Here is a 12,531-nt window from a genome sequence, read left to right as displayed (position 1 = left end):
GAAGGCACGCTGTTTGGTGTTGGCCATACTGGTTGCTACTGTCATTCCCTACTTGACCGTCAGCTCCATGCCCCTCATGACAGTCTTCCCACTGGTGGAATAGCGTGGTGGTCAAGAGAAGTTAAGAAGGAAGAACCCAGACTGCCTGGGTGCAAATTCCAGCTCTACCATTTATTGGTTGTGTGGCCTTTTGCAAGTTACTTCACCTTTGTGCCTCCACTTCTTCAACTGTAAAATGGGGTTGATGTTACCTACCTTTCTTTATAGGATTATCTTGAGGATTAAATGAGTTATACACATAAAGCATTTGAAACAGTGCTGTACAAAGAATAAGTACTTTTTTTTTTTTTTAAGATTTTATTTATTTTTCAACAGAGAGAGAGACAGCGAGAGAGGGAACACGAGCAGGGGGAGTGGGAGAGGGAGAAGCAGGCTTCCCGCGGAGCAGGGAGCCCGATGTGGGGCTCGATCCCAGGACCCTGGGACCATGACCTGGGCCGGAGGCAGACGCTTAACGACTGAGCCACCCAGGCGCCCCAAGAATAAGTACTTTTGATAAGCATTAGCTCTTATTGTTTATTATGTTAGCCTCAGTGTGGCCCACTGGCTAAGATCTGGCAGCACACGCGTGAAAGGTTTATGGCTGAGTGGTATGGTGTGCCATTCCATCCACGGAGACCCAGAGGACTAGGAACTGCCTCCTTCCCAGCTCAGCGCACAGCTACAACGGACAGCTGTGTGTCAGAGGTGAAATGTTTTTATTTGGGTTCATCACAGAGATTGAAGAGAGTCTTATGACACTCATCCGTATAAAATGCCGTAAAAGTGGTTGCAGGCATAAATAAGAATGACTCTCACTATTCTATTTTATAATGCACAGTCCTTTTTGATCACAAATAAGTATATGAAGTTAAGCTGCAGAAATAGTCTAGTTTGATTTCAGCAATTTCTAAAAATTGAATTATAAAATTAAAGACTCATAAAAAAGATGCTTTTTAAATGGAACCAGCCACCTGGAAAAATGTCCCGAAAAACATGGTTAAAACTTAATACTTCAAAAGGTAACAAAATAAAAATGTTGCTTGTTGGCCTGACTTTTCAGGACCTAGACCTCTGGGAGCTCCGGGCCTCGGTGAAGTAACCTAACAAGCCGCTCGGATCAGTGTCAGATGCAAACAAAATCACTCTTGATTTCGGTCTATAAACGGAGACAGGATTCCCTCATTGCCGGATGACTTGAAAAGAAGCTTTTGCTTCCACTATGCATTTGGCCTCACAATCTTCATTGACAAGTAATTCTAAAAAGAAAGCAGAATGTTAAAAAAAATAAATGAGTTAGGGTTTCTCAGCCTTGGCACTACTGCCATTTAGAACCACGTGATTCTCTGTCATCAGGGACTGGCCCGTGCCCTGCGGTGTGTGCAGCCTTCCTGGCCTCTACCTGCCCCGTGTCCGCGGCAACCCCCAGGGGTGCCAACCATCCTACCGAGAGCAAAACTGCCATCAGTTGAGAACCACTGGTTTAAATCAATAGAATCTAAGTCAGTAAGAAGAAATTACTGTTTTTTTTTTTAAAGATTTTATTTATTTATTTGACAGAGACACAGCGAGAGAGGGGACACAAGCAGGGGGAGTGGGAGAGGGAGAAGCAGGCTTCCCGCGGAGCAGGGAGCCCGATGCGGGGCTCGATCCCAGGACCCTGGGATCATGACCTGAGCCGAAGGCAGCCGCTTAATGACTGAGCCACCCAGGCGCCCGAAATTACTGTTTTTTAAATGGTCAAGACAGATCGGACTACTGGCAAGTAGAAACCAGTGTACGTGTGCATTAACAAACGAAGTATGACACTAGGGACAAATAGAGACCTTACATCTCTGCTGTTGTGGTTGTGACTATGTTACCCTCCACAAAAACATCTGTATTATTTCCAGTACGAGTCGAAGGAAGAGACTTTAAATGCCTGGACTGTCCCTTCTCCACTTGGCAAAATGGGCTTTACCTCCTTGGTGAAACCATCCTCAGCCATAGGATCCTATGCTCATCTGTTCCTATCTCTATAAAAGCTTGTCTTTCATAATAATTTACTTATTCATATGTCTGCTTGTCCCCAGGCCATGAACTGTTCGTGGGTAAGGAATCAAGCCTTGGTCATCTCAACACCCTGATTCCTAGCCCGTAGTAGATGCTCAATAAATCCCTCGAATGAAAGAATGAAGGTACGACTTCTGGGCACACAGGCAAACCTCCCATCTAGACTCGCATTTATGACTAAGGTGATTGAGGAAAATTTAAGGGAGAGGTTATGTGATGCAGGCCTTAAAGAACAAGTAAAGTTTTGATAGACACAACATGGGCAAGGGAACAGCATTGGCAAAGGCTTCCTGGCAGGTAAGGGCAATACCTGTGGGGGAGCTGTGGGCACTAGCTAGTTTGGGTGAAGTTCAGGGTTAATGTGGACCTATACTGAGCCCAGATTTGGGGATCTGTGGATGCGAGGAGAAGGAGTTAGCTTGCAGGATGGTTTGGGACAAGAAAGTGTGAAGGTAGGAAGATCAGTCAGATATGCTGGCTATTATCCTGACCCACATTGCTAAAGGTCTGAGGGGTTTCTCCTAGAATTCCTGAAACCAAAATTTTTTTCAAACCAGGAAGTTCTGCCTATAATTTGTGACACCCTAAGAATGTCGTTCTCATCACAACACACATCACTTTAAATTTCCCACAGGCTGAAGGGTTGCAACACCGCAACTGCTAAATAGGTCAAAGCAAGAACCAACTTGGGTGACTGACCATAAATCACACACAAAAAGCCAAGACACGAGGCCAAGGACTCCTACCGGTAAGGAGTACAGGAGCACGGCCACGAAGAGCAGCAGGATCAGCAGGAATAGCAGGCCGATGATGACCCACTTAAATCGGCGCCACACGATGAACTTCATGGTCTTACACGGGTTGGTGAACCAGAGGAAGGAGGTTTCTGGTCGGCTGCAAAAATTGCAAAGAAATGGTTTTACCTACCCAACTCGGGTAGGACAGATACTTCACCTCAGAACCTAACACAGTTTAAAGAACAGTTAATAACATTGATAAAGTCAAGAAAAGATATTATTCCCCTTAGTTGGCTGAGAAAGAGTCTTTAACATTTTATGGCCCCCTAAGATACTGAGGACACTCTGGACTTTGGTTTTATGGGAAAGGAGAAAGGTTAAAATGAAGCTGGATCACCAAGCTCTCCATCCCCCACCCCTATTAAGTGCAAAATTAAGACAACACTGAATCCATTCCACTAAGCATATTGGAAGTGGGGCTTTCAGACTGCAGGTGTTTGGGGAGAACAAAGAGGGCCTCTCACTTCGGTGGGTCCAGCTTGGGGTTCATGTTGGGTTCATCTCGTCCCTTCCCGGCTGGCCTCTCGTCTGCCTCGTTCTCATTGAGGATTTCCAATGTCATCTCCACTTTCCCCTTCAGTAAAGCAGAACAGGTTAAACACATGACATCACGTTTCACAAATATTTTCATTTCAACCCAAGGAGTATTCCCTGAGCAATGATTTTTATTCTTGTAAAACAATCCTGAGATTGCCTTAAATTTTCCTCAAGAGATTTCATCGCATTTCCTCTTCCATGTGTTTCTGAACCGACCCATTGTGGGAAACTGAGAGGACAAATAGCTTTCCCTCTCCCTGCTCCCTGCTTTTCATTCTCTGTGCCCCATCCTCTAACTTTCTCATATCCATCTCCTTGCCTTCTCACACACTGTCCTTTGTAACTTTATTTGGACCAGATTAACCTAAATACTGCTAATAACAATATGGAACACTTACTGAGCATTAACTGTGGGCTCCAAGGGAGCCTCCATGCTTCCTGCTTAACCATGCTCGCCCCACCGTACGGAGCAGGGAGGGCACTCCATGGGTACTCAGTGTACACTAGCTGAATATACGAATGAACGAGCAAATGAATGCTACGTCTGTGTTCATACAGGTTCCTAAGTGATGCCCTGGACACCGTTTAAGGCTTCTACGTGGATAACCCCGTGTGATGCTCACAGCAACCCTATAAAGCAGGTACTGTGATGACCCTCATGTGCACTTGAGGATGCTGAGGCCAAAAGAGGTCTAGAAAGTTGCCCACTTTTATGGCCAGGCTTGTCACGGGCTTTCTAGGACCCTGGAATGTCCGCTAGGTCACCAACAGTCTGAGGACCCCAACCCTGACAACTGGCTCCGCGGTGGAGCCGGCTGACTCCTGTACGGACGAGTCAGACAAAATGAGGGTCTGACTATGGCAAGTCGCTGCATCTCTCCCAGTCTATTTTGGGGGTTGTTTTTTATTTTACCTAGTTCAGTAGTAGTATTTTTAAAATAAAATTTAAAAAAATTTTAACTGAAGCATAGTTAACATAGAATGTTATATCCCAGCCTGTTTCCTGAATCTACAAAATGGAGATAATGTCTACTCTCTGGAATTGTCAGTAGAACTAAGTGAGATTATCTGTAAACCACTCTTTAGTGGTAGACAACAGATACGTGGTTTCCTGGGCCAGGAGTGGAGGGAATAGTAGACTGCACAGGGCACAAGGAAACTTCTGGAGCAATGGGAATGTTCTGGATCTTGATTCTGGTGGTGGTCTCAGGAGTGTCTCTATCAGTCAAAACTCATGCAATTGTGCACTATAAATAGGTGCAGTTTATTTTATGTAAATTATACCTCAAAATTGTTTTAAAAAATGTGAGGCACTTAGCATGTTGCCTATCTCCTAATCAATGATCTAGGATGTTAGCTGTTCTTAATAGCAATACTACATGATGAATGAGGTAGTCTTCTGTGACATGCATGGCAACCTGGACTTCTGCTTCTCTGTCACAGTCTACCTGGGAGTTCTCCAGACTTGCTTATAAGTTTCGGCCTTTGTGTCCAGTGGCGGTCAGGGCTCCCTGCTTCCTCCACCGTTTTAAATTTATTTTTTTTAAACAAAAAGAGTTTGAATTTGAGGTTCCTTTTTCTGTACTGAATTGTACTGAAAGCTCAGAATAACTTAGCCTTCCCGGTGAAGGAGGGTCCTCAGGAAATAGTGTAGCCACCCAGGGTCCTAGCTTTTCTACCATTCCAATCCCTCCACCTTCCACACAACCCCAAACATATGCTCACGGCATCTGCCACCTTCTCTTGTGATCCCAGTACAAACCATTCCTGTAACTTAAGGTCTCACCAGTTTAACACTTCCTTATCTTATCTGGCATCAACTGAGAGAGGGCAGAGCCTAAATGACAAAAGGAATGAATGACCCCGAACTGGGAAATAGTCATACAGCCATCACACGGGAGCCATCTTTATCTGCATAGCACGGCCACCAGCCTTTCATGGACTTCTGCTCAAACAATGAGGCAGTTTTTGCTTTAAGGGGGTTCATGGCTTTGAGGTCTGGAATCATGTCCAAACTGCATTTCTCTGATGATTTTGCTGGAATGATGGTGCGATGCAAGTCAAGTTCCAGGAAACCTAGCCAAGGAAACAATTAGACCCAAATAAGCTTCAATGGATCAGCCGTTGTTCACAAGTGAACAGAATGTTCTTGTCAGAGGAGAGGCAGACAGTGATTTTGAGCAGGTGATGGGTAAGTTAGAGAAAGGGATCCTGGTAGACATTTAAAATTCCTTCCAGATAGGATGGAAAGTGGTAGAAGAAATGTCTGTCCACTGCTCTGCATCTCACAGAGGGTGACACGGTTTATTTCTCAAAGATACAAACATAAACAGAGCTCTTCTACAAGCTCAAAAGAATTAAACATCTATAGACTAGATGTCCACTAAACGCAGATTTGGAATGTGCTCATAGTGGTCTCAAGCTACCCTGAACAGAAGCACTGTGAGCGCGCAGGCTACGTGTGCTTGTTTAGGAGTCGTATCTTGCGAAAGGTGAACATTGAAGCTTTTTACCTTCAACTTAGGAGGGGGTTGGTAAATTGATGAGGGGGTTTGGGGAAGAGCCAAAGAACCCCAGGGAAGGCAAAGGTCTGCATATAAAGAGTGGGAAGGAAAACAGAGCAGCCCAATGAGGCAGACCCAGGGCCTGGGAGAGGGGAATTCAGAAGAGTATTATGCTATTGTGGTGGTGATGGGGCATGTGTACCAAGAAAGGGAAGGGCCCAAGGTGGGGGCTGTTTAACAAGTGCCTTCAACCACAGAGGAGGATGGACCCGGGGAAAGAACAAGGGCTGGTGACATTAAGGGATTGAGAGCAGCTCAGAGGAGGAGGGAGCCAATTCCAATGTGCTGAGGAGACAAAGTGGGTAGTCTGGATGTGGAGACAGGGCTGAGGCATTCCCTTGTGGAAACAGAGTGGTCATGGCAAGACAGGAGCTGGTGCAAGAGCCTCCTTGGGGGCCCTTGAAGGTGGGTGGGGCCTGCAGAAAAGGGTGATGTTCACTGTGCGAAATTTTCAGAGGGCTTGAGACAGCAAGCAGGTAGGCCACACTGCCCAGAGGACATCCAGGCAGTGAGTGTGCCCCAACCCTTAATTATCCACGGTACCGGAGATTTAAATCATTGATTCCGGATTTTAACTGATTTCACTAATTCCAAGTAAAATTTCTTAGAGAAAAGTATCCAAATGTAAGCCCTACCCAAATAGTCATCCAGAGAAAACTTGTCATTATCCCATATCTGAATGATGAGTCTGGGTGGGATCCGAAATTCAGTTTGGTCAATACTCCAGAAATGCTCCTAAAATGACAAGAGAAACAGAAAAACCAAATGACAGGGACTACTGGACTCTGAAACCTTCCCCTCGGGTCCACTGAAACCCCAGCATCAGGGCACGGGGCCTTTGTTCTCCTCGGCAACCCACCTCTACTACCCTCTCCCCCCTTGCCCTCAGTCCTCTACCCCATGGTATGGGAAATCTCAGGGCCACCAGCTAGGTGACAAAAAGGTTGTCCCAGGCAATTCCCAAACAGAAGGTTTCCCGCCTGCCATGTTCCTATCGGTATGACTCCCTGCTTCCACTCCTGGGGTTTGGGGAGTGATTGTATCTGCCCCCTCCCCCACCCCAGACCACTATGGCCTGCTCAGATTAACCTCCCAAAGCCAGGCTGTTCTAGGCCAGCCCACGCTAACACCTGCTGGGGTGTCACATTTGCTCAGTGACCTTCTACCCCCCAACATGGATGTCTGAGCATACTTTTCTCACATGGGGGTGAGGAGACTGGGGTTCAGCTTTCATGTTTTATCAGCGCAGATTTAAAATGTCCTGACATTTTTGGCTTTTAAAAATATTGCTGTGTTTTACATGCTTTGGTCAACCCAGATTCCTCATTCTAAAGTTAGGTGGAGGGAGGATTGGGTAAGGGTCCTCCACGTTCTCACCTCTGGTCTCTGCCTCTGCCCGAACAATATTAGCCAAACATAATAACACCTCCACAGCCTAATTACACCTACATGCCTCGGGCCCCAGCAGAATGGGATTCCCCCAGTGTTTCATGAATTCAAAGGAAGATGGTTGGGTTGTTTCTTGTTTTTCTTTCCCTTTTTCCTTTTCTTGGAGCGGGGAGAGGGAGAGAGAGAATCTTAAGCAGGCTCCATGCCCAGGCAACCAACTTGGGGCTCGATCTCACAACCCTGAGATCATGACCTGAGCCAAAATCAGGAGTCAGACTCTTAACTGACTGAGCCACCCAGGCGCCCCTGTTTCTTGTTTTTCAGATGACATTCCAGAAGTGTTGCCCTTTGCAGGGCTCGGGGGCCCTGGCTCTGAGGGGCTAGGAAGCCCATTCTGCTGTTGGCTGGCCTCACTGACTATCCTGTGTGGGGTCACGCTCCAGGTGGCATGCAGGGCACTGAGAGGTCCAACACTAGATGTGGGTAGGTAGGAAAGGCCTACCTGACTCTAAATCCCTCACCTTCTCACTGGTCTGCCTCACCATCTGGACGTGTGCTTGATTTGACATCAGGTTGAGCCTGTGTCTCTAGAAAGTGCCCTTTGAAGGCATTTATCTCACTTGGCACGGAAAATTGCTCCCTACACCAGCAGCACTGAGTAGGGCCAGCAGAGGGTAGGGTCTGGCTAGGTGGGACATGAGGCAGGTGCATTTTGATCAGGTGTGGCGAGAGGAGGTGAACAGGCAGAGCTGGGAAAAGTTTATAGAATGTGGGAGAGCAGGAATGGGGCAGGGGATCTATAAAAGACACCTCTCATTATTGCCTGCCCAGATTTCAGGCCCCCTTTTTGGGGAAAAAGCATCCAGATTTTCCTTGGGGACTCTTCTCCAGTCCATGCAGGTTGGGAAGAACGGACTCTGTTCCTAACTCCAGAGCTGGGCCAGTCTGAGCACTGCATCCCAGGCCACGTTGGTTGGTTCAGGGATGGGAACGTGACCCCAAACACACAGAGACACCGAGGCCCAATTCCAGAACTCTGGTTGGCACCATCCGGGGTTAGTTCTCTTTCTGCTGAGATTGCTGGGAGGCCAGGAGGTGGGCTGGGGCTGTGGGCAGCCATTTTGCCTCACCAGGGAATGAGGTCCATAGGAGAGGACAGAGAGAGGGGTGGAGAAAGTGAGAGCAATTCCTAAAGACAGCAGTTCAACCTGGGATCCAACATTCCTAAGCCAGCCAAACCTGGACTTTTCAGTAATGTGAACTAATAAATCACTTTTTTGATATAAGCCAATTTGAGTTGAGTTCTGTAACTAGAGTCTTACTAATTAAGACCATGAGGGCCTTGAACCTTCATGGAAGTGCTTCTGAAGGAGGTAAAGCAGATGCTAAGGTTTAATAAAGAAGGTAAAAGGGAAATTTCACCTACTTTAATATCTTGCCTCTGTTTGGTTAATGAGTCAAACATGGGAAGAAATGAGCTTATCATGGGAAGAAATCAGTCTCCCTGTGACATAAAAACATACTTGGGTGGTTGCATATGTGAACACAAGATCCTCAGGTTTACCCTTTACTAAATCCTATACCCTGCTGCCCACATGTTAGGGAAGGACAATTGTGTTTCTGGTCCTTCCGAATTGCACAAAGAGCTGTCTAAGCTTTGTGGCCCTAGGCAAGTATCTGCACCTCTGTGGGTCTCAGGTTCCCCACCTGCACCGAGAGGGAGCCAGACTCATGACCTCGGAGGCTCTGAGCAGCTCCTACATTCCCTCTATCTGGCGAAGCAGACCCAGGACACCCACCTCCCACGGGCATAGATCAGAACTCACTTTTTTAGCAATGATACAGAGTTGTTCAGCTGGGAGGTAGTCAAATGGGAAAACAAATCTCCAGTTAAAATTCCCTTCACCATCCAAGGACCTGTAATGGACATCTGTTTTCTGTTTGTTTTCTTCATTGCCAGGAATCCAGCTGAAAAGCAGAAGCAAACAGACTTTAGCTTCATGTGATTGACAAGTAATCTAGCCGCAAAATTGTGCAGTGATTAGGGGAGTGAAGGGCAGGAGAATTAATGCACTTTTCTTGGGCAGGTTCCAGTTATCTACAGAGCTGGGGGTGATTTATGAAGGGGAGGTACTCTGTTGCATCCAACACTGGTTGTAGCCAAATAAAATATAATTCCTCTAAAACCAAAGCAGGAAACCCTTTAGACTTCAGTTAGCGGGGATAAGGTGACATTTTCTGGAAAATATCAACAACTTATCTTCTATTTTGGGAACGCTGAAGCTTGCTGGCTATGATGCTAGTCTTCCTAACTATAACTCATCAGTGTCTGTCATCACTGCTGATAGGCTTAATGAATATGAGTTAGTTCAAAATTTTAGCATTTCCTCTTCCATATTTTACTTAAGCAAACAAAACAGGCATGACTCAAGTCATCTTATGGCTTCCTTTTTTTTTTTTTATTATTCTTAAATTCACTATGATCGCATTAATAAGACTAGCAAGGGAGATGTAAGCTGTTATTTCCATGTGCATATCAACGAAAATTCATTTCCATAAACAATTTAACATCTTAACTTTTGACATTTGAAAAGTTTTCTGTGGCTTGTGCCTGGCAGGTAGTAGGCCTATTGAAGGAATGAATGAACGTTGGGGGGAAGAAGCTGATGTCACATCTGCCTGCTATTGGGAAGGGGCCTGTTTAGGGACTAGGAGAACGCTGGATTTTAGACTGGTAAAGTGGCAGAGGGCATGGTTCTCCACACTGATGGCCCATGAGAATCCCATTGCAATTGACCGTGGAGTTTTAAAAAAAAGACATACCTGGACCCCCCAGATAGGAGGCAGGCCTGGCTATGAACTCACTCTGCCACTTACCATTCTGGGCTTCCTCTCCCATCTGTAAATGAGGTTAACAACATGTGCTCCCTTCCCATGGTCAACATGAGGACAGCATGGAAGATGGTGACTTAGAAGGACCAGAATGGAAAGGGCGAAATCCTTAACTGTGTTACCGATCATCTGACGTACTCAGCATGCCTTGTTTTATTCTTCCCAACAACTACATAACTAGCTCCATTTTACAGATGAGGAAACTGAGGTCCAGACAGAATAACGTCCCCAAGGTCAAGGTCACACAGCCAGTAACGGACAGAATTAAGTATTAATGAAGAAGTTGGTCTGACTCCAAAGTCCAGTCCTGTTCTTCTGCTTCAAGGGACCATGGAGACTACTAGAAAGTCACATGCTAACGTTAGATCCTATTATTAGTAGTGGTATTGATATCAATCAACTACAATAGTTGTCCTTTTTGCTAGTTAATTAACTGACTAGCTAGATTAGTTGAAAGGTTCATCTTTATTCACTTTTAAGCTTTTAAATTAACTGGCGGAAGAGAGTTCACACTCTTTGGCCAGGACCTTGGTGACTTCACCTCCTGACAAGATGCCCAGAGTGCCATCATCCTCCTTCCTCAGACCACTCACCCCTTGAAGCTCTTCACTTTTTTTTCCTGAATCTTTTCATATTGAATTCTAAATATGAATCTTTTCACATTTTTATTTTAAAACAAGTTAAACAACGACTCTATGCATTTGTGTACACATATGTGTAACTTTGTATGCATCCGACCTGGGAAGTGCCTTAGCTGTCCCTTATCCTGTGGCAGACAGTAAACACTATGTGTATTAGGGTTAGTAATACCCTAATATTAGCATGCAATGGTGCCAGGCACACTATTTATGCATAATTCATCTTTTCACATATAGTATTTAGATTTTAATTCCAAATAGGACATGGTACTTTAGGTTGTGCTTTTATTCTTTGATTAGAGTTTTCTCTCAGTCCAGTATTCCTTGCGTTTGTTTCTCTGATTTGAAAAAAAAAATAATGCTTATGACAGTCAAATAAATTTGCATATATATATATATATATATATAATTAGCTAGGATTAGTTTTCCTTGGGGAATGGTAATAAGATCCTGAAATGGGAAAGAATAATGAAGAACTTGATGAAACATTCCCCGTTTACAGTGAACCCAAATGATAGTAATTATGTCTTCAACAAAGTTTTGATTGAAGGCCACTTGGGATCATAAGGGAAACTCTGTTATCACTTTATGAATATATTAAATTTCAACAAGTCTTGTCTTTTACATATCAAAGAACCAAACTTGGTCTATGTGGAATAGTAATCCTACTAGCTAACTAGTTCATTCTCTGTGTTGGCATGACTGGCCACAGGGTGCCCGGATGACACATTATTCTGGGTGTGTCTGTGAGGGTGCTTCTGGATGAGATTAGAACCTGGACTGGTAGAGTCAGTGAAGTAGACTGCCCGCCCCGGTGTGGGTGGGCCTCATCCAATCTGTTGAAGGCCTGAAGAGAACAAAAAGCAGAGGAAGGAGGAGTCAGCCTCCAGTTCACCACCAGCTTTCCTGAGCCTCCAGCTTCCAGATGGCAGAACCACGGGACTTCTCAGCCTCCAGAATCATGTGCGCCAATTCCTTTTAACAGACTCCTCTCTCTCCTTCTCCCTCCCCCGACCCCCACCACACACACACTAGTTCTGTCTCTCTGGACAACTCTAATACGCATAGTGTTTACTCTCTGCCAGGCACTGTCCTAAATGCTTTGAGTAACTCAATATTCTGAATATCCCAGAGCAGCAGGTACTATCTTTATCTGCATTTTGCAGATGGGAAACCGCGAGCTCACTAATTTGCCCAGCTGGTAGAGAAAATACCAGGATTTCAACCCAGGTAGTTTGGCTCCAGAGTCTGGCACTTTAATCACTATGCCATTCTGTACTCAACCTCTCTGATCGGGATATAACATGAAACTAACACCAGCATGGATTATTTGGAATTGAACGATACAAGTAACAGGATGATTAACGGCTATGACACTTAATATGTTGGATGCAGGCATTCCATAAATGTTGGTGGAATCAAAGATTTTTTTGGAAATATGCTAAAGTTTCTTTTCCATGGACATTAGCTGCTGGTAGTAAAATATACAGAAACTGAAATTTAAAAAGCCTTCCTTGTGTTTCTAGGGCTAGTTACTCAAGGTATCAAAAAGGAATAAAATGAACTGCATGACTAAAAAGAAAGAACAAGGCTGCTAATAAACTGAACCCACTTTAAAAGAGA

General features: G+C 45.0%; 1 protein-coding gene across 1 annotated transcript in view; it reads right to left on the bottom strand.

The window, feature by feature from the left end:
* Positions 1 to 739: 739 nt before the first annotated feature.
* MYOF (myoferlin) overlaps positions 740 to 12,531 on the bottom strand; it is a 148,472-nt gene continuing 136,680 nt past the window's right edge. The window contains exons 48-53 of the mRNA XM_081823080.1: positions 9,205 to 9,346; positions 6,625 to 6,724; positions 5,311 to 5,501; positions 3,353 to 3,462; positions 2,838 to 2,985; positions 740 to 1,298 (exon numbers count right to left, since the gene is read on the bottom strand). Of these exons, the coding sequence (XP_081679206.1) occupies positions 1,260 to 1,298; positions 2,838 to 2,985; positions 3,353 to 3,462; positions 5,311 to 5,501; positions 6,625 to 6,724; positions 9,205 to 9,346 (730 nt within the window). The 3' untranslated portion in view covers positions 740 to 1,259. The remainder of the gene's footprint in view (positions 1,299 to 2,837; positions 2,986 to 3,352; positions 3,463 to 5,310; positions 5,502 to 6,624; positions 6,725 to 9,204; positions 9,347 to 12,531) is intronic.

This window comes from Leptonychotes weddellii, chromosome 6 (genome assembly GCF_054177405.1).
Source record: "Leptonychotes weddellii isolate Sample4059 chromosome 6, ASM5417740v2, whole genome shotgun sequence".
NCBI classification, from domain to species: Eukaryota; Metazoa; Chordata; class Mammalia; order Carnivora; family Phocidae; genus Leptonychotes; species Leptonychotes weddellii.
The sequence above is the reverse complement of the archived record's forward strand: the minus strand, read 5'-3'. Positions and strand labels throughout refer to the sequence as shown.